We start from the raw sequence: 22,395 nt of genomic DNA on the forward strand, positions 1-22,395 counted from the left end.
GGCGGCGGGTTTGGCGTGCGGAGGGAGCGGGCTGCGGAGCACCTGCGGCAGCGGGGGGGCCGGGGAGCTCCGCCTCCCCCTCCTCCCTCGGTTAATCGCGGCCCCCTCCCGCCGCGGCAGGCACTGCCGGCGAGGCGGCTGGGCAGAGCTGTCAACCTGCTGCAGCCGCGCCGGTACCCGCACCCCGCTGGCAGCCAGGGCCGGGCTGGGGCTGCCGGCTCCGCCGCCCTCGCACTTGCCCCAGCCCGGTGCGGCGCGGCCGTGAGCCCCCTGCCGCCGCTTCCCCGCGGGGGGCGACCGCCGCCGCCCGCCCGGGCCCCGGGAGCAGCGCCCGGGAGCAGGAGAGAGAGGGGGAGCCATGGCCGAGGGGGGCGAGGGCGAGGACGAGATCCAGTTCCTGCGAACTGTAAGCGCCGGGCTTCGCCTCCCTCATCTCCCCGCTGGCGTGGGGCAGGGGGCGTGGGGGGGCGCCGGGCCCTTGCCCCGGGGGGAGCTGTGGGGCGGGGGATGCAGCGGGAGGCTCCGTGCGCAGGGGCGGGGGGGCCCTGCCCGCGGGGGGTGGGCGCCGGGAGCGGGCAGCGGGAGGCGAGTGTGCTCTGCCCCGCCGCCCCGGGGAGGGGGCTGGGGGGAGCCCTGGTAGGGAGGGCTCCGGAGCCCCAGCCCTTTGCCGCCCCACCGGGCAGCCAGTGCCCCCCGTACCCGCAGGGACTGACGGCTCGCTCCGCTCCGGTGCCGGGGCGAGCGGGAGGGAGGGAGGCGGCGGGGGGGCGCCGGGCGGGGTGAGGTGCGGGCAGACGGGCGGAGGGCGAGCGGCGCCCCCCGCCCCCCCAAGTACGACTCCGCGCTGCCTTCCCACCCGCCCATGTGTTCGCGTACTGCAGATACTAACCGAGCAGCCCTCCCCAGCTTAAAAGCTGCAATCACACTCCTTTTGCAAAAATAGAATTGGGGAAAAAAAAAAAAAGCACCTCTCCCGTCCAGCCCCTCCCCACCAAGGTTCCTACTAACTTGCAGGCGTTCTCGCTGAGCACAGACTAATACATTTTTTTTTTTTTGGTGTGAGCATCCTTTCTTTACTTCTGTTTCCTTCAGTCCAAAGCATGTTAAGGCGCTAGAGCATTTCTTCCCTCAGTTTAATGAATACATCAGGACTGCTGCATTTTATGCTTATCTGGATTGTTTTTCTTCAAGCAATGCTTTTTACCTTCTGGGCCATCTCCCAAGTGCGGTTTATACACTCACAGTCCTAGCAAGTTTTGCAGATGGGCATATTTGAATGGTGGTGTCCACAAACCTTGTCACAGTTTGAGGAAAAAATGCCGAGACGTTTAATAAGTAGAGCTAAAACCACTGGGACTGTAGGGTAAAGCTTAGCTTCCTTTTTATTTAGTCCAGTCTCGTTTAGAAAATGTTCATGATCAATGTCTTGTAAGAAAATACATTGAAAAAGGAGGTGAAAGCAAGGCACATAGTGTATGTGAAACATTCATATGCTGTTTGCAGCATTGTGAATCCTGGATCTCAGTCATCTTCTATTTCAATCAGAAACCGTAAAATAATAGATATCTATCCTTTTACTCTTTTTTGTTTGGTTGTTTTGAGAATTCTTAGAAAAATCTGGTTTTACAGGGAAAACAACTGTTACGCAACAGTGGCATGAAGATTGGCAACTTTTTTTTCTTTCAGTGTTATGTGATTTCTGTTGTAGTGTTGTCTAACACTAAAGACAAAACAGAAAATACTTCCTTGAAAGATAATTTGTCATCTCAATTTATGGGGATTTTTTTATTTGTACTTCTTACTGGTAAACATTTTTGGAAGACTTGTACAATGACAAGTCTTACTGCAGGTTTGAATGTTAAGCTTAGCTCATGGAGGGGCTGTTATCTGAATGCTTAATAGGGAAGGAGAAGCAGTGAGCATGCTAATACTGCTCTGCACATATACAGTAATGTTAAGCTACAGCACCTGACAGCAGCAGCACGTTATGTAAAATAGCACTACTGATAACGTGCATCAGGCTTACCACAGATTTAGCAAACCCAGCCTTATAGACAATAGTTTAAATATTTTTAAGAATGTTGTACTGGTGGTAAAATGACCTTGGATATGGTAAACTGAGGCACAGGGGACACTTTCTGTGTAGTGAAATAAAAAAAAGGCCTGAGAAAAATCCTTTTCATGTGAAGTCTGGAATCTCTAATCTGTAGTTGTATTTAAGTAGTGATTTCTACTCCCCTCTTCCTTCCACTTTGTCAGAGTGATGACCATTACTTGGAAAAGTCAGTTGCTTTAAGACACATCCTCGATGGAGTCTTCCTTCTATCGGTTCTTAGAAAGCTTGGATTAGTATTCTCTAAAGCCATTAGGTGTGTGTAACTTTCTGAATGGCATTGATAGAAAGCACTGGAAATTTGGTATTACCTGGTGTGGGTGGTGTCTGGTTTTAGATACTTATTTTTAAAACAGTAGTTAGGGACAGATGGATTCATAAATGGTTTGGTAGGTAAAACAGAACTTTTAAAAGAATACCTTATGCAAGCAAAAAAGCTTTCTGTGCTTTGAATACCTTAATGATAATATCTGTAGGCCTACTGTATGTAAACAGTGCTCTTCATATCTTCTTCTTTTGATAGGACCTCATCAACTTTTTAAAATTGTGGGTTCTCTTTCTGATGTTTCAGAATTACTGTACCATCTTTAGAGTTTACCCTGGAATGTGAATACAATATATTACTTTTAATGTTTAAAGAGAAATAATGAAACTTTATTCAATTTAAAGATTCCTTTATTTACTTTAAGCTACTGAACTGAATTTGTATTTGCGATCTGCATGTTGATTTGGTAATTTCTGTGTCCTTCCGTCTTCACACATTCCTATTTGCCTAATGAGTTCTCTTCTTCATTCGATGCTTTTATTTTTTTCTTATTTTTTGACAAGGTGGTGTTATGCATTTTGTCTTAGAAATTTGCTGCTAGAGTGGGTTTCTGTTTCTTTTGGGAACAATTTGAGTTTCATACGTCACTTCAAGAAGGGAATGTAACCTGTTAATGTCCTGGATTTCTGGAAGCATCAGTCCTTGCAGTGTTTGAGATAACTTTTGAACAGACTGGAATTCAGCTCTGTACAGTTCAGTTCTCCCCAAGGAAATCTTCTGTAGTCCTGTGAATTACATGCTTCTCCACAGGCAGGGCTCTCCCTCATTACTTTGCTGACTGTTCCAGGGGGAGATGACCTTGTATTATGTGCAGCCTTTTTTTAGGCTTGGAGGTACATTCTCCTGACTTCTCCCACTGAATGCACATGTGCTGTGCAAGAGGGGTGAAGAGGAGCAGGAGTTCTGTGTTTGGGAAGGACTTCTTCTCTGTAGAGGATTTTTTTTTTAGTATTAGAAAGGTGAAAGATTTGTATGAAATAAACTTTCAATGTTTGGTCTTTACAATCAAGAATCTAAAACATTTATAGTCAATATAGAAATGACTGTTTTGGGGTTTTTTTGTTTGGGTTTTGTTTGTTTGGGTTTGCTTTTTTTTTTTTTTGACTGTGTAATTTGACCAGAGTGAAAATAATTCAGAGTTCCGGAGAGAACAGAAAATGTTTTTGCCTAAATGAATAGGCTCCTTCCATAATGCACACATGCAAGGACTGTTTTTTGTTGTGCAGAATCCACATAAGGGAGGGCCTTTGTGTGGAATGAGGCGGTGAGCTGATGATAGGGTTAAAACAATTGCACTGTTTCAACAGAATACTGCCTATGAATATCCCTTATATTGGTTAAAGGTGTCCTGAATGTTGGGAGTGATATGTACCTAAAAGTGATGAGAAATACGTAATTTAGCTATTTGATCTTGTGATGTTCCTGATGCTGGGATGTATGGTTCTCTGGAGTTGTGAAGTTTCTTAAATTAGAGGCAGGTCTTTTAGATGTTTATCATAGGAGATAACACCAGGACACACTAAAGTAAGGCTGACAGGGTTATGGTCTTTCTCACTGTCCTCTGAGACAGTGAAGACTACCATGTCTGTCAGAAATCGGAAGCGTAATCAGTGTGAGCAGCACATTTTCCCCAGGTCCATTGGAGTTGTCTCCTTTTCATCTCTTCCCTTTTTGTTAAAGATTGGAATGCTGATGTTCTACTGTGTGCTCTCTTCTGATGCTTTTTTTCATTTGTTTAATCAGCAACTTGCAGTAAAATAGGATCTTTTGCTTGTGTGAACATAGTCTGTGCTGCTTTATTTTCTACGTGGACTTAATTGTTCTGAGTGTGACTGTCAGAGAAAAGTGTAACGGTACTTTCCATCGCTGGAAAAGTACTTTTACATGAAGTTAAACATTATTTAGTGTTCATGTTTGACATGCAAAAGCTTTTATTCACTCAATGCTGGGATTTAGTACTCCAGATAATAAAAGAATGGAGTTTATGGCAGAAAATTTTTCTTCATCCTGAAATGAGGAACGTAACTGGTCACATTTCAAGGACAGGAATTCTGTGATTCCAGAGTTGCTTCTGTTCCAGATATTTCTCATTATGTCAGCATTTAAGCAATGAATGTCATTTTAAATCTGACTAACAATCATATGCTTAGATGCCATCCTGAATGAAGATTCTGTGGAACTAGAGGACACAAAAGGAACCTGGAAAAACAAGACCTGAAGATTATTGTAAAATAAGTAACTAAACATAAGAAGAATTGTTATGTGAATCTCTCAGTGAAATAGAATAGAAAAAAAGTATTTTTTTCTTTCTTAAATCCCTCAATGCTTTTTGTATGCTGCTTATCTTTAAAGGGGTTTATCGAAATATGTTAGATTCTGGTAACTGCAGTCATCAAACATACAAACACCGCTGCCAGAATACACTGAAGAAAATGCTTAAAAGCAATCTTGGATACTGGGAGCAATTTTAGAAGGAAAGAACACGGAAAACACTTTGGCTAGCCTTTGTTTATTTTAAAAAGTATTTCTTGTACCTGTCAGTATGTGACTTCTGAAGATTCACCAGGGACTGGCACAAGAGACCACTGTTTAACAGCTCATGTGAGGGATGGCGTGGCTGAGATTGCAGCATTTGTACCTTCCTCTCTAAGGCACTGCACTGCAGTACAGACACTGAATATGATCTCAAATTCTATTTTGGAATTGAGCTGGACAGGCTGTTTGTAGTGAACAGGTTTTAGCTAGGACACATAGTCCATTTCTTATTTGGGAATTACGTGTGAATATTTTCTATATAAATTTTTTTATACCAAAATTGTTTGACAAACATTTTATGCCACCATTAAAATTATGTTACTGCATAAAATCGGTTGTCTGGTCTGTGTACTTTCTTGTCCAGTGTTCTGCATCTGGAAGTTGTCTTTATTGGATGTGTGAGAAAGAGGCTGAGGAAGCTCTGTAGCAAATAGTTGTTCTCCTAGGAAAGTTTATAGCTAGCCCAGTGAGTTGATTGACTAATGTTCTGAGAGACAGAGAGCTGCTCTTCCTTTCAGTGTCTGAAGATGTCTTGATGCATGGTGCTCTTTAGTATTGTGAAAGCCTGAGGAAAATCTATTGCAGGAACTTGAACTGTGGACAGACTGTAAAGAGAGAATTCCAGTTAATTTCTGACCCAAGATTTATAAGAGTCTCAAGAGTTTATGTCTGCCTTTCACTTCTCTGAATGCTACGTTCTTACAAACATATTGTAAAGGTGTTTTTTCTCTTCTATAGCTGTGTGAAAAGTGCACAGGATGAATTCTAGTTCAGGAAAGTACACCAGTCTTCCTGGCGCAGGGATAGGGATGTGTTGAAGTGTTTCTTTGAATCAAGGTAAAAGATTGGAAACTGTGTGGGGAAATACTGACAGTGGGCTGCATCCAGGAAGTATGTGATTTTTATACTTACGGGTGCTTCATGTTAAAACTCTGAGTTAGTTTTGGTTTTCTTTTCGAATTATACTTAGGTTCTTGTTTAAATTTCCTGAATTGACTGGAAAAAGTAGACGTGGCTTTTTGTCGATGACAGAAAAGTCAGAAACTGTATATGTATTCCTATATTTCCTAGTAAAACTTGTGACATGAATTTGTTTTGTTTGGTGTCAGTACTAGTGCATAAATAACCTTTACTGAACTGTAAAATGAACACATTTTATCAGGGTGAATGAGAGAATTTTAACTTTTCCTTGCTGTGGTTGTTGAGATTTTAATTGTGATTGATGGAAGAAGTCAGCAATGTATTTTCTATATTTTGGCTATCTAAATTTTTTTTCTTAACTTGTGCACAAAAGAAGTAATAGCTCTTTACTCATTAGCAAATACTTGCAAACGCTATATAGAAGTCTCACAGAATGGAGTTCTGCTTAATTGTCATACATATATACCACACATTTACTGTTATATATTGTGTTGATAAGAATAGCTAAAATAAATCCATTAGTCAAATGAACCTTTTTAAGAAATATTTGCTCTTAGCATATGTCAGTTTTGATGGGTCTCTTGGTCACCGCTGTAAAGCACCGTTTAAGGCCTCAAGAGTGAAACTCTGATCCCTTTGAGGGCAGAACTATTGATTTAACCATAACCAGGATTTCATATCCAGACTTTGCAGGCAGAGTGGCTAGAAATGTGCACATAATAGTTGTTCCAGTGTACATGCAAGTTTGTTCCTGAAACAAAAGTCTATGGGAAGATTCAGTCTTCTGATTGAAATTGTTCCTAGCTATGATGCTGTTAGGAGATTTTTCTTTATGGCTTATGTGATAAATCCCTTAGTGCATCACTTCTGAAAAATTAAGCTCCATGAATTTCTGGAGATGGCTGTCTCTTTCATGGTACTAATGTACAAATAAAATTACAGCGATTTTCTGTTTGTATTTTATATTGGTGAGGGGCTTGCTCTTTTGTCCATCATCAACAAGAATTTTGCTACTGATTTCAGGTAGACAGTTCCTGGAAAGAATACATCCTCAAGAGCAGTAATTTCTAAGGGTGGATGGGTAATGTTTACCTGTTAATACCATTCCAGACTTCATCTCTGAACAGTGGTCTCCTCTTTGTGACGGAAGTTCTGTATCTCTTAAGTGGCAAATTCTTATGGACGTATGAAGCTACCAGAAGCTGAGTGCTGCCTTTATTGAGCTACTTGGTTTGAATCTTCTGCTAGAGCATTGAGCACAGGGAAATAGAGGCAGTAGCTAATGAAGTACGTAATCTGAGCACTCTTATTTTCTTATATTTTGTTCAAATTTGTGCATGTGTTATAGCGATTTCTTTTGGTCTAACTTTTCCTTTGTTGGTATGTACTTGTACTCATAGCATAAATTCTTGAAGTAATATTAATGTTATTCTGAAGCACGAAGAAGAGGGCATAATTTTTCTGAAGAACAAGAAGTGAAAAAACCCCAAACCACCAAAACCACCAAAAGCCAAACTAGTAAAATGACTGGAGAAGTAAAAGCCAAGGCAGACTTCTAGTGCTACTGTCCCATCGGTGATTTTTCTTATTTAGATTAAAAAGCTTTAATAGACATTTCTATAAAATGTGGCAAATAAAATGATAAAAACTTAAGAGTAATGCATTTCCTTTTATTGAAAGCTGGAATGTGAATCCTGTTACTTTGTCCTTCAGACAGCTTGAAAACACCCATTTTAAATCTTAACTGTGGTCAAGTAGAAGCGAGAACAGAGCACTTTAACAGTTACACCCTGGAATTTCTCCCAATAGTAAAGTAAGGATAGCCTGGCATGATTTTCTGTCTCTGGTCTGTATTCTTCTAAAACCTGTGCTGTGTTTTGCAAGTGTACGGCACTTAAGCCATGCCTGGCTGTGTTGTCTATACCACTCCGTGTATGGAAGGCTTCTTGAAGAGGCTGCCTGTTGCTTGATGCGTCTCGGTAAATGAGAAAAGGCATAAAGGAGTTAGTCTAGATAGAGTTTAAGCCTTTTAAAGGCAACCACAGCAATGCAGAGCTTACTGCAATATTCTGTGCCCATCAGGGGCAGAGCAGTGGTATTTCTTTGTTCTTGATGTAAAAATTGAGCAACTTAAGGGCAGCCACTGCCTGCAATATCATCACAGAAAAGGTCACCCCAGTTTCCTAACAAAGACTAGCAGGAATTCCCATGTGCTTTTACTGCAGTATAGTTCTATGCTGCACTCCATTGTTAATGAGTGTGAGATTCATTAACTAATTATGTTTTCACTTATAAAAGAACTCTTGCTTTTCTGTGTCATTTTTTACGTAGTAATGGTGGTGTAACTTGTCAGGTGAAGGGTTTAAACCGTTCAAATACATTTCTAGAGCTCGATTATACGTTACTCAGTTATGGATTTGAACAGATGTAATTTAGTAGAAGCTTTGCTTAGCTTCCCAGAATTGCTTAATAAAAACAAACTATTAGCTATGTGCCTACTGTTTGGAAAGTGAAAGATATGACAGGTAGGGTACTATAATGTGAGCTGTATTAACTTATTTGACAGTTACAATTTCTGTTTAAATGTAATGCTATAATGGTCAGTTTTACAGTAATATTAGTGTGTTTATAGGAGCATTCAAACTAGCAGCTACATTAAATTTGAAAGAAAAAGATGGGTTCACTCTTTCAGTGTTGTGGCGTACTTTAATGTTTATCATAGTCAGGAATGACTTCCTTATAATTGCCATGTACTTGAAGAAAATTAGAAATATAATAGGTTACCTAGTAATGCAGTAGACTTCCCAGAGGGACTTTGGCAAAATTTGACAAGGTATCATTCTATAAGATGTATGGATCAGTTAATTTTTAAAATGCAGAACATTTTAGAGCAGGACAGGTTTTTGTATGATTTGGTTTTGTTCATGTTCTGAACACTGTAGGACCACAAAGAAGGAGTAACAAGATCTTTACATTTCATGAGGCAGCTTCTTGGAGGATTTCAGAGTAATTAATGCTGTATAACAACATACTTTTATTACTTGATTGTTTTTTACTTGACTGTGGGAAGCAATATCTGGTGGATATGAGCTGGCAGAACCAAATGCTGAACGCTGTCACAACCTGTCTCTGTACCTCTGTGAAAACTCTCTGGAATCCTACTGTGAAAACTGTGCCCTGAATTTGAAGAATGTCCCTGCTTAAATCCTTCTTTCAAAGATATGATGGAAGGAAGCAACACAACATTTGCGTTGGCTGTCTGTGAGTTTTCCTGGGGATTGCCAGAAAGTGATGCAGTGTTAATGGAATCAACCCAGAAGTGGCTGTCTATTACAGCTGTATTTCTTCCTTCCAAACCAGTCAAAGCTGGAAAAAACAACTGCGTGGGCTTGATGTGGGATGCATTCTTTTGTTTCATAAAAGGATAAAGGGAAAAGAGGAAGGTATCTTCCTTTGCTGAACATGCCAGATAATTTCCCTTGGTTTATAAGCATCTTCCTTTCCTGTGATGGCCAAGTATAATTCCTTATATAGGAATTTAGGTGGAGGAATGAATGGAATTTGAAGAGTGTTCAAAGTAAGCCTAGGTAATTGGATAGGTCTGCTTAAGACTCGGTAAACTTCTGGGTAGATGGATTCACTGACTGCTAATTGGTACTAATTGTACATGATACTGATGTACAGCCATGCTGATAAACAGTTGAAAAATCACCTATGGTGTATATATTTTTCTTATTGCAAAGTGGAATAATTTCATTAGAACTAGCGGAGACATGCTAAGCTCAAGCTAGATGACTAAACCTCCCTGTATGGACACAAGGTCTTCATCCTGAAGCAGTCTTTGTTAAAGCATTTGGTTCCAGTGGTGACAGCAGCCACCTAAATACCTGTACAGATGGATAAAAGAATCCTTTAGCCCTACAACAGTCATGATAATGCTGTCTGGTTCTAACACTGTGTATTAGACTGAAAATAAGCATCAGTCATGTGACTTCATATTTTTGACTATTTTCTGTACTTTTATGAAGTAGATTTTGCAATGCTAATGCACAGAGAGTTATGAGCATTTATGCGGTCTTGTTGCAAGTACCAGGGAGATGGAATGTGTATCCCCTTTTCCATGCATCAGAAAAGTAAAAAAATTCACAATATGTGGTGCAGGAAAATACTTGCTAAGAACAAAATGGGGCTGGAGATAACCTTTCATCTGGTGTTACAGGTAATTTAATAGCCCTTCACTGCTAAAGAGTGGGATTAATCTTCTTTTAAAAACTTGTATTAAATAAATTATGCCCCCCCCCCCCCCCAGTTGACACTTAAAGAAAGCAAAGACTTGTCTCATAATTTGACGTGTACTAGCAGATGCAGCTGAAGGAACCGCAGTGTTGTGTTCATGCAGATGTGAAACGATTTGTTCATGAGAACTATCATAGCAACTGTGGCTGAAGAGATCTAACTCTCTTAATAAAGGAATTTATGGAGATTAAAGTCTGTGCAAATAACACTGTGTGAATTTTCAGGGCCCAAAATGTTAGGTAACATTACTGAAGTGGGATTGTTGAGGCAAAGAATCCATCAAGCAGTACCATCACAGATCTAACCATGATGCTGTAATAGTAAGGGTAACACGAATAAGAGTTGTATTTATTGGTGTGTACAAAAGAAGTCTGCCTAATTTCTTGTGTTAGAATTATGTAGCAAGTCCTCTTGAAAAGCTTCTGAGAACAAATGTGCTAGTCTAGTATTTAGTAGTTGCAGGAGTGTGATAGCTACATAGGTAAATCCAGAAAACTTCTCAAATTCTGTAGGTGTTCCATCACTGACTGAATTTCTGAAGGGTAGGCTTGTGAACTAATGATCCACATACTGAGATGTTTTTGAGTAGGTTTTGGCATGATCGTCTGACTGCTTGGTCAGGTATGTCAGCCATTATTTACTCTTTAATCACTTTTAGTATGTCTAATGTAGTGAATATTTAAAAAGTTACTACTTTTGATCCTGGTATTTTGATGAAAGAAGAATCTTAAAGCTTGCAAAAAAAAAAAAGGGATTAATCAGTGAAGGTGTGATCTCCATTTTGAGCTGACCAGGGTTCTTGTAGAAACATTCTGTAAATTGTGTTTTTATATGAGAAGGTTCCTGAAATCATGTAGAAGAAATGCTGTTGCATTCTGGGTAGTTTCAGAATATTACTTGTTATGCCTCCAAGTCCATTTCTGAAATCTGTTAGCAGTACCACATGCAAGGAGACTACAGCATTTGTTCTGTGTGCTGTCTGCTGGTTCATTTGAAGCTGTTTTTCTTCAGACTTTCAACCTCTGAGTCCAAAACTTTTTGTTTAGTTCCTCTCATTCTTCTTTTTTCTTGTCACAGCCACTGAGATCCCTGTCTTCTGGTATTGGGTTTGATTGCTCTTCATGATTTAAAGATTGACACGGCTTCAACCTAAGCCTGTGGCAGAACTTGCTGTTGTCTTCAGTGATGTATTTGAGCATTCATTCAAATTTGTAGAAAGTTTTTTCCTGAAGGGGGCTCTTAAATTTGGATTTTTTTCTTTTTAATTTCTTTCTTGATCTGACAAAGGTCAAGGTTTTTTTTATTTTATCCTCTCTCAGAACAAGAAACTAAATGTACTGAAAATGCCACATCAAGTTTACTAAGTAGGAGAGGTTATCACGAGAACTTCAGCAATATGTGTTTCTCTACATTGTTTGTATTGATATATGATTAGTCTGCATTTTCTTTTTCCTTTTCCACTGCATGCTTGACCTCTGGAAAGCTTCAGCTCATTGAGCTGAAGGACTCCAAAATCCTTAATTTCAAATTAACAGAATTTGTCTAGGAAGGGAGAGGGATAGAACGTAGGAGGGAAGGATGTCAAATATCATAGGTGAGCTTTGTCGTCCTCTTTAGAGGCACAGCTTGTTGCCTGGCTTTTCTCCAAAATAAAGTAGATGCTTTTTGTGTGGAAAGCATAATATAATGCTGAGTTTAGACACAAAAAGAAACGCTTTCATTTTCCATGGAGTGGGAGGGGAAAAAATAAGAGTAATTAAGTAGTGAGAATTAGACTTTTGTTTCTAAAGGTATCTTTGTCTAGGTGAAATGTTTGGCTCAATTCAATAAAAACTGTATACTGCATTTTTAAATACTGAAATATTTACAACCATTTCTTGACTACAGACAACTGAGAATGCAGGTGTTTGGATTTTTTTCTTCTGATTTAGGAATTTTCATACCTGTTTCAACCTGCTGAGAACTAAATGAATGTGGTTTAAAGGTATATCAAACTGCAATGTCGACACTTTATTCTGATAATGTCAGAGAATATTGTATTTTTTATTTTGAGATTTCCAGCTGAATTTTAGCTTACAATTTGTATGTCAGCTGCAATGCAGCTGAAGTTTCTCTTCTTTCCTTACACTATAAATCTGTTAGTGAAGCAGAATTAGACACTTTCTGTTTATCCCCATTTTTGATTCTGCTTTTCGTTCTACAGTTTATTTTTTACTTGACAGCTGCAAAGATAAAAGACCATCAGTGACAGTATTCTTCCCTTCCAAACCAATTTGTTTCGGGGTCTGCCCCTCAGAGTTGGTAAATCACCTCTCTGCAGAAGTCCTGTGCCTGGCTTCAGGAATTGTTCGCTCTGGCTGCCTGCACAGAGGTGGGTGGGTTCTGCTGACTCTGAGAAAACCTCTAGGTGAGGGTTACTGTATCAGTTTTCTGAAGCTGTAAGCCTGTGAAGTAGTCCAATTAATATAGTGTGTGAGAAATGCTCAACTTCCAGGACTTGATAGGGGAGATTTGTTTCCATGCATGGCATTTGCATTTCTGTAGGAAGGCCTTGCTGCACTTTTTGATTTACTAACAGAATAAACTAACATGGGGCAGAACACACATTCAGTGAAGGAATGAGTTTAACTGGGTAGTGAACTGTGTGGGAGTGTGAATGCTAACAAAATTACTTCTTCTTTATGTACCTATGTGACTTCCTGTTGATGAGTGAGGTTTTTCATGATGATTTATGTCTGTTACAGAATTACAGTTTGACAATTGGAACCACATCTAGAGCTTGGGAAGCGCACTTTGTTGTAGTAAGTTCTTATTCAAAAGTTATGGTTTGCTATTAGTGGTTCTACCCTAGTAATTTGTTTTATTGGGAGGGGCAGAGAAATGAGGGGCTCTGTGAGTGAAATGGGTTTGTAAACTTATTGTCTACCTTTAAACAGAGTAATCTGCTGAAAAAATCCTTATATTCCTTTTAAAATTTTTAGCTGGATCTCTTTTCCCTGCCTGAGGAATAAATCACTTTAATGAAAGAAAGAAATAGAACAGGCAGGTTGGTATAACAGGTTGTTAATGGTTATTTTATTAGAAAAAGATTACAAGAAAATACGGTACAAATATATTTTTTTTGGCCAGAAGCCTAAAAACAAATCCTATATTAGAAAGGATGCTTCAATAAAACCTGTCTCTTACCTATTGCTTAAATTATATCGCAATCAGAATGTCAGTAAATTGATACTAGAACGGTACCTAGCAGAATAATCTACTCTGCATCCGTTAAACTTTTTATGAATTGCTCTGCTGGTCCGTGGCTGCAAGGACCCTTGTCTATATGGCTATGTATTTTTTAAAGTCACTTCTGTTCTTACCGATCCTAATGTCAAACCTCTAGATTTTAACCAGAGCTGAATCAAAAACTAATAGAATTGTGCGCTGTTGTATATAATGGCCTAAATGTGTCGAATGCATCGCCTTGTCTGTCATTTTAAGCATAATTAATATTTATCTTGTTTATGCACCAAAACTGTGTGACCTGGCTTTTACACAATTAGTTTAAAAATGTGTATGCATTACTAACTGTCCTTCAAAATACTGACGTCTCATTGCTGGTGAACTGTTCCACCTTTGCCACACAGATGTACCATCTTGTCCAGTTCATCAAAAGTAATAATCAGTCATATGTTTCTGTTTTCTGAGAAGAAAACTAGATTCTGTTTTTTTTATAAGTCTCCCTGAAGTCTTTGTTAAGAAGCTAAATGTCAATTCTTGCAGGATAGCATTTTTAATTTGTGTTAACAGTGTGCTTTTTATGTGTCCAGCATAAATTTTATTATGTCAATCGTGGAACCCAAAGGCAGTTTTAATTTGCATTTGAGATTATATATACTGTTTAATTTACTCAGGAGATCACATATGCTGTGGGGCAGTACTGCTTTTTAGGTGCTTGATACATACGAAAACTTTATTTTTCCTATTTATTTCTCTTACTCTATCTGTATTACAAGACTGGAAGATCTGTCTTGTCTTGAAGCTTTTACTTTTAGGTGGGTACAATTGCTTTTGTTTAGTTATTGAAGAAAGGTTCAATTATACTTCAAGGTAAGAAACTATCTTGTCACATCTTAAGTTTTCTTGTGATTTTTATTTGGTGTCTGCAAGCCTCACTAAAGCCTATTTTGGGAATATCAGCACTTCATGGAACTGAGCTCTCACTGTGCACTAGTGTTCTTTCAGCCTCATGTGTTAACTGTGGTAATTGTGAAATAGGGAAAGTTATGCACAGTTTCAGGCTCGTTGTAGAGAGCAGGTAAATAGTAAAATAGGTTTCTTAGTTTTCTAAGTTTCATCAGAATAATTTACCTTGCACTTGAAATGTGGCAGAATATGTAGTGAGAAAATATATAGGCATAAGAACATTCAGAACTTTACTTTCAACTCTGCCTACTCTAGCACTTCAACTTCTGGATTACAGTACAACTGAAAGGCTTAAATGGAAAGATCTTCAACCAGTTTTTGGTTACACATGATTTGCATGGCAGTATCTTGTAAAAGTCCTTTTCCAGCTTATTTCATCCTGAAATAGTCTATAGTCTCTTCATGCTTACTGGATTTTCCCTACACAGAACCAAACCTTCTGTGCAGCCTTGCATATGTTTCATTCTACAGTATTCATCATTTCCCAGTTGTCTTGTCCAGAGGCTTCTATGTTATCAGAAATATTACAAATGATGGTCTCATGACTATGTTTACTTTAAATGCTGTATAGCACTTGCATTTTTTTCCTTAAATGCAGGATTTAATTCATGTGAAGAAGGAAAATCACAAATATTGATACTTGCTTGAAAATAGGTGGTATTTGCTAGTTTCTTCTGTTTTTCTTGTTGCTGATTCATATTTGGTGTTTGTAGTGATTTATGTATGTTGGGGGTTTTGTGTCTAAATTAACCCATATCTGGAATTGAAACATGTTTTCAAACTTCAGATTGTTTCAAAAACACATCTCTTTCTTATGAAGAGCTGGAGGGGTGAGCCCTAAATGGCAGTCGCCTTTTCTGGAAGAAGATGATGATGAGAAAAATAGAACACTGTATAAACAACCTCTTGCCCTCTTTTAAAAGAACTGACCTACTGGTATACAGTGTTTTGTTCTCTTGCAGAAGTAAAGGGTAACATATTTCTTGATTTTACTTTAGTATTATTTTTAAATTAAATTTTCATATTAAGGATTTTATACTCTAAAGAGATAAGAGCATTGTAAACATCTTAAAGTCACTGTAGTTTTAAGCTTTTAAAAATACAGTTTATCACACTTTTTTCTTTGGCTATGGATAAATAAATATTTTAAAATATTTTAACACTGTAATATTTATTATAGGGGAGATGGAAACTGCATTTATGTGTTACTTAATACTTTCTGTTTTTTTAAGATTCTTGTGGCTTTTCAGCTTGTTTTTTTGCAGTTAACCTTTGCTTTTTAAAATTCAGGCAAGCAGGAGGCATACCTTTTATTTGTCCTGGGAAATTCTGTTTAGTTTTTTCCTCAAGGTAAAAGGTAAGCTCTAGTCTCTATTTTGTTTTCCTCAGTAAGGAAGTACAGTATATTAAAATAATAAATAAATACATTTTTAAAGGCTGGACATGTGTTGCTGAAAAGTGGTTTAATGTTTGGGTCAGGGAACAGAAAAGAATTTGGGTGGACTTGACTACTTCTGGTTTTTCTTTCATGCTTTATGAGGTGAGGGAAACCATGTTGCAGAAGAGATTTCCATCACTCCACTCTTGCAAGATAAAAAACAGATCAGAATTGGTGCTGACTTCCAGGATAAATTCATTCTCCATTGACTTTTCATTGCACTAGCTTTAAATTTCTCAGCAGCAAGAGAAAGCGGGTCTGGAATGAGTTGTGTTTCTCCTATCAGACTCTTTGGTCTATGGAAGGCAGTTCTCTCATTCTACCTGACAATTTTTTGGCAGGTTCAGCTAGAAACGTGAACCTTTTACTTCAGTGCTAACAGAAAATTCTGAGTTCACACCTCCTGGTAGCCAAGGACTATTTCTTTCATTGGATGTATAAGAGAATTCAAATGAGAAAGTGTCATCAGTCAGCAATGTTAGAATTCACGAGGTTATGGTTGGGTAACTTCTGTTATTTCAATAGTATTCTTTTAAGAGTTTATCTAGAGATGATAGCTAGTTGTCTTAACTGTTGTTTGCAGATTCAGTCATTTGTGCCAAGGATTGGATTTTATATGCTGTATGTTCAGACAGTATTTAACAAGTAGTAGAGGCAAACAGAATACAAAAACAAGTGTATTGTGATTAGCCCAATGCCTCAGAACATTAATAATTGCAGAGGGGAAGCCTTTGTAGCTGAAATGTGCACAAAGTCCATCATGATCTTTTGAAATTCATGAGTATGTCAATTGAAAAGATACTGTAATTGATGCATCACAACGTGATGCTCATGAACTGACTCTGGAGGTTGAGAAAAGCTGCTGTTACAAGATGATCCAGGGGAAAAACAGAATGTTATTAAAGATGAGCTGGTAGAAGTATCATTTCCACCTGATCAGTTGTTTTGCCAGTTATCAGGCCTGGCATAAAGGACACAGCCAGCATAAAGATGAACCAATAACCAGATTGTATTTGATATGAAAGGGTCAGTACATGGGTGAGCACTGGGGGTACAAAGAAGTCAGTCAGATTATACATAATCAACATCAATCCCACTGACCCCAACAACACCACCACATGACCAACGATGGGTGGAATAAATGGTGAAATGCAGTCTCCCATAGAAGGGATGGGAGACAACCAAGCCAACAAACCAAACACATAAGACCAAGGAAGCCACATACTGAATCTCTACACACCCCACGTTTACAGAAGCCAGACCTGACTGGAGCCCAGTTCCAGGGAGGCGGGAGGTCCTTCCCCAACAGGAAACTCTGCGAAGTGCATCTACCTCACAGACAGACACTGCCCCTGCCTGCAAGTGGTCCCAGCTTTTACCCCTCAGTGGGACACCTGACCCTTGGTTACTTAATGCAGACACCCGGGGCTCATTTACCCAACGGCTCTCCCTGCCAGGCCGCTGCACCCTGGAGGGAAGCCTAAAGGCAAACTCACCCCCCTTTGTGAAGGGCTGTGGGAATCACCCATATGTCAACCTTAATTTGGGGCTTGGGGTTGAAACCCCAGAATTTCATTAGTCAACATGACATCTATGAAATTCTGGTACAAATTGCAACGTGGAACCCCCCTCTCCAGTACTCTTTTAAATTATAAAAATTTAAAATAAAATTCTTGTGGAGAAGGATTATTTTTAGATTGGGGCATGTGTGTTTGGTTTTGAGTTCTGTTTGTTTGTTTTTAACAGCATGTTAGGTTACTAAGGTTGCTTACAGGAGCTATCAAACCACTGAGTCTCTTGACAGATTTTTACTGAACTTTTTTTTGTTCTTTAATTATTTTTTTTTTTTCCCCTCTTCAATTTTTTTGTCCTTTAGACTCTGGGCGTTGGAAATTCTGTTGCATTTTTTCTGTTACATTTCAGTGCATTTAACTGCACAGCTCAGCGGGCATGGTTTTGTTGTCAAACCAGGTTAAACACAGGAGACGAACCATGCAATTTTTCAGTTTTAGAGTTTGCAAGATGAAGAATGAAAAGGTTGTTGGTTTTTTTTTCCTGGAAGACAATTATAAAGCACGAGAAAAGTAATGATTTATGACTTCTCCAAAGTATTTCACTTGAATATGGATCGATTTTAAAACAAAAATATTCTGGTATTCATTTTTCTTTCTGGCTCAGCTTTTTCTTTGGATCAGGTAGAGGGAAATCTGATGGGAGGGTTTGTAAGATAGTAAAGTCTGGGCAACTGTGAAAAATTAAGTGCTGCTTTGTTTAGCTACAGAGAGTTTGTAAAGATCAATTGTGGAACAAGTATAATGGATTCAGGCTACTTGTTGCTTAAGGAATTTGGGCTCTTTGAAATATTTAATCAGTTTAATCTTTAATTACCTCTTGCCCCTCTATCCTGATATTTGGTTGAGAATCTCTGTAGAAAGCGCCTCCATGAGTATTGGTGATTATGAGTGAAGATGGGGGTCCTATCACAAAATATGTTTTCATTACTAGGAAGAGAATGTGGTCTGACAGCACTTTGGCCAAGGAGATGTGGCTTCTGATTTCTGGAAGCTCATCCTCTGAAGAGGAAGTTTAAGTACAATGTTGGTGGAAAATAAATCAACCCTCAGATCCCTCTTTAGGTATAAAAAAAAAACCCTCAGCTGAACTGATGACACATAATCACTGTATCTTCTTCTACTGCTAAACCTGAATTTGTTAAAATGTGAATCAGTGTGTGTATTCATCCCCAAATTTCCATCTATAACTTGAAGTTGCATTCCTCTTGCTATAAATTGCCTGGAAACTGATTGATCAGAAATGTTAAATCCAAATAATTATAACCATCATTGTTTTCCTGCTGATTTTGGCTGCTCCTGGGCACTGAGCAGGTGTTTTAATTGCACCAGGGTTTTTCTGGTGATTAATGAAGTCTGAATAGTTAAAATAATTATTAACACAACACTTGGCACTTTTTTTGGGTTTCTCACAGAATCACTGAGGTTGGAAGGGGTCTCTTGGGATCATCTAGTCCATCTAGCTTTTAAACATCTCCACAGATGCAGAGTCCACAGCATCTCAGGGCAATTTATTCCAGTGTTTGTCCATGTAGAGAGGAAAGAAAAAAGTGGTTTCTTGAGTTCAGCCTGTCTCATCTCAGGGATTGTCAATAGTTTTAGAATCTATATTGGTCCAGGCAAGATAGCATGAACTTTCTATGACAGCATGAACTGAACTATATATAATGACTGCAGGATTTTTTGATGATGAGTAAAAGTACCCTTTTAGAAGAACTTCATAAAGAAAAATTGTTGACATCAGATTTAAAACGGTCAGTGATTAGAGTACTCTTGGAGGATCTGAATTCTCATTCAGTCAGTCAAATTCTCTCCATTATTCCAACTCTGGACACTGGGTGTTGTATGTGTCAAAAGGTCTTATAATTCCTTTTTTATTTTCCAGAAACAAGATGAGAAAGAAATACAAAAACTTATTTCTAATTAGGAAGCTACCTTCCAACCTCTTTGGGAATTTTAATGTTAAAGGATACTTTTTTTGTTGATGTTCCTTTTTTTTTTTTCCCTCTTCTAGTCTGGTCGTACTCATTCTTCATAGAGAATGTAAAGCTGTATTATGCTCTTTTAAATTTAAAGAAAACAATCTTTTTAAGAGCAGTACATAGATGCTATATAACTCACTTCAAAGGAGAGCCCAATGTAAGAGGAAAAAAATTATATGAAAGATCATTTAGGTTGTATTGTATGTAAAATCTTTTATCACTATCAGAGTAATTAAAAAGCACAATTAATTTGATGGCCTCAATGAACAAAGAGAAGAATTTCTATAAATCTCAGTAAATAAGAAGATATAAAACTTGAAATGTTGAAGTCACCTTTGATTTGAGAGAAATAAACATTGAAGAGGTTTTTGCAAAAAAATACTTGGAGTGTAGATAGTTGCACAGAAATCCTGCATCACTTTGCATTTGCAAAGCTGAATTTTGCTCCTCTGTGTGAACTGGTGTAAGTCCAGCTCATGAACTGTCACAATCTGACTTTCAACCTGCAGACAGGGAAGTTTTACAGTTTGGTCTCTAAACCAGAGCAATTCTTTTGTCAGTGTTTCCTGATTAAGGATGGGGTCCCTAAACTGTCAGACAAGTTATAACAAATCTGGCTATATTTGGCACTGTTTCAGTGGTAGACATGATACTAAGACATTAACATCTTGATAGATGTTTTAATGTTTCTTGTGTGGTGCTGCCTTGGTGACAGCAACCAAATGTAGCAATGTGACATGCTAGTGTAGATAACCTGCCCGTGGTTTAACCCAAATTTTACTTTTGCTAGAAATATAGTGTCTGGACTCATTTAAAATGGCACAAGTTGCCTGTGATTTCTCCACCTTCAGATCTCCACTCTGCAAGAGGTGAGGCATCCATAATGGGAACTCTTAATAAGTCATGTTAAGGATGGTTACACGGTGAAGACTTGTATTTGCTGTCTAGCAATACATGCTGCAGTATTTAAGTGACTGACAAAAAGAAACTGTTAATGACTGGTGCTGGCAGCAAACACTAATTTTGCTTTGAGGTCTATCTCGCCAAAAGAGCTCTGGCTTTGTTGGACTCTTGACTGCTTGTGTGGGTGTGTGTGTGTACGAGTGTGGATGAAAGTACATGAATGTTTTTTCTGAGCATTTTACTGTGTTTAATGTCGATAGGAATCTATTGAAATAATTTAAACCATTGTCAGAGATCCCAATCTGTAGTGAAGGATCTGCTCTGTGTTCAGACTGGTACGTCTTGTCACTCTTTTGTTTGATAAGATATAATAAATACATATGGATAATACAATTTTCCATGTAACATTCATATTTTATTTCTGAAATACTTGTATTTACCTCTTACTTCCTTAACTTATGGGTTTGAAATAGCATATGGTGCCTTAGATTAGTAATGAGAGTAAACCTGAATGAGATGAATTTTGGTATAGAATTTGAAGAAAGAGAACCAATTATTATGCCTTTCTTGAAGAACGAGGTAAGGTATTCTAGGTAGGTCTGAGGAGAGGGGAAGAATGGATCTCTCTGCTAGTGAGACAAAACCTGAGGAGCTACACTGTGTATTCAGTTATCAGAGGAAAAATCACAGCTGTTGGATAGAAGAGGAAACAAGGGACAAAATTAATTGTTATTATTGATTTTATTACATAGTGCCTGGAGGGCTCAGCTGTGGCAAGGGTGCCACTATGCTACTGTGCAAAAGTGCAGTGAATCATAGTTCCTGCCTGCAAGAGCATCGACTCTGCATAGGCGAGATGGAGAAACACTGAGATGAGATGAGATGAAGGGACGGGGAAATGAAGTAGCGTGCCCAGGGACACAGAATATGGCTTGAGGTCTATTCTGGACTCATGATGACTTTGAATATAGAGACTGGGAGAGCTGTGCCATTGAAGATGAGGACATACAATATGGACATTATGTGGAAAGATAGTGGAAGTCAGTGCATAGATTCAAGGCCTAATGGGCAGAAGACTGGACAAAAAAAGGTGACTTTATTTTCAATTTATTCGATGGTTGTTATCAGAAATACGTGAAAAAGTCTCTGTACAAAATATATAATACTGCGAATAATAACATAGTTTAAAAAAAGCTGCAGTTATTGGATTGGAAGTTCTAAATTGTGGTTGCCTGGTTGATTTGAAATAGTGCCTGGTCTTACTGGTAATATTTAATTTAAAGCAGTATACATTGTGGTTCCGGTGTTATGGCATATCAGAATGAAAAGACTGGGGAAAAGTTCTTTATAGGAAGCTATTCTTAAGGGAGAAAATGGTGGGGGGAACACAACATTCTGAGTAACTACATAGCTGAGTAATAACTATGAAACATACATCCTGGAGACTTGAAAATGTTGAGACTTCCTTTACTGAGTGGTGTGGGAGTGTATGCATACATCCTCACATAAAATAATATTAGAGTAGAATGTTTTGTTAAAAATGAGCAGGAGCAACTAATTTGTTCATTAAACTGTCCCAAGTTTCAAGGGTTAATGGATAAGCTGTAAGTCTGCTCGAGCCATGTATTGCAAAACCTGAAGGGAAGTTTGGTGTCTGTAATCTTTATGGATGTACGTGCCATACGTTATTTGTTTTGATTCCAGATGGTTCCCAGTGTCAGTTAGAAGAAGGAAGCTAGGCTGATAAGGTGTATGTGTGGTTTTTGTTTTGGTTTGGGTTTTTTTGGTCTGCTCTGATTAAAGTAGTGTTTGGCCTAAGTTAGAATTTCCTGAAGTGCCTAAAAATAAGTTGGAATTAGAATTGAATAAATATAGGAATTCTCAGAGAATGTTTCCAAGGAGATGCAAGTTGGCTATGGAGGTAATTTTTAACTCTTACATTTGGTTTTTTCTGTGCACCTACAGAACGTGTTTTGTTTCATGTACACTGATTTGTTTTGTCATTCTGTGTTGCACATGTACTAATATTATAGGTGGTCAGTGTGGCTTTTATTTGTGCTTAAAAGTGGGCTTATTTAAATGTTATTTCTTAGCAGCTGTATTACACAAGATACCTTCTGGAT

General features: G+C 38.6%; 1 protein-coding gene across 5 annotated transcripts in view; it reads left to right on the forward strand.

Annotated features, from left to right (window-relative positions):
* The first annotated feature begins 136 nt into the window (after window positions 1-136).
* Window positions 137-22,395, forward strand: part of RYR2 (ryanodine receptor 2) — a 431,008-nt gene continuing 408,749 nt past the window's right edge. For 4 of the 5 annotated variants that reach the window (XM_074896823.1, XM_074896825.1, XM_074896824.1 and 1 more), the window contains exons 1-2: window positions 137-406; window positions 12,935-12,991. In XM_074896823.1, the coding sequence (XP_074752924.1) occupies window positions 359-406; window positions 12,935-12,991 (105 nt within the window). In that variant the 5' untranslated portion in view covers window positions 137-358. The remainder of the gene's footprint in view (window positions 407-12,934; window positions 12,992-22,395) is intronic. The other variant, XM_074896826.1, reaches the window with a different exon arrangement.

Source organism: Athene noctua, chromosome 1 (genome assembly GCF_965140245.1).
Source record: "Athene noctua chromosome 1, bAthNoc1.hap1.1, whole genome shotgun sequence".
Lineage (NCBI taxonomy): Eukaryota > Metazoa > Chordata > Aves > Strigiformes > Strigidae > Athene > Athene noctua.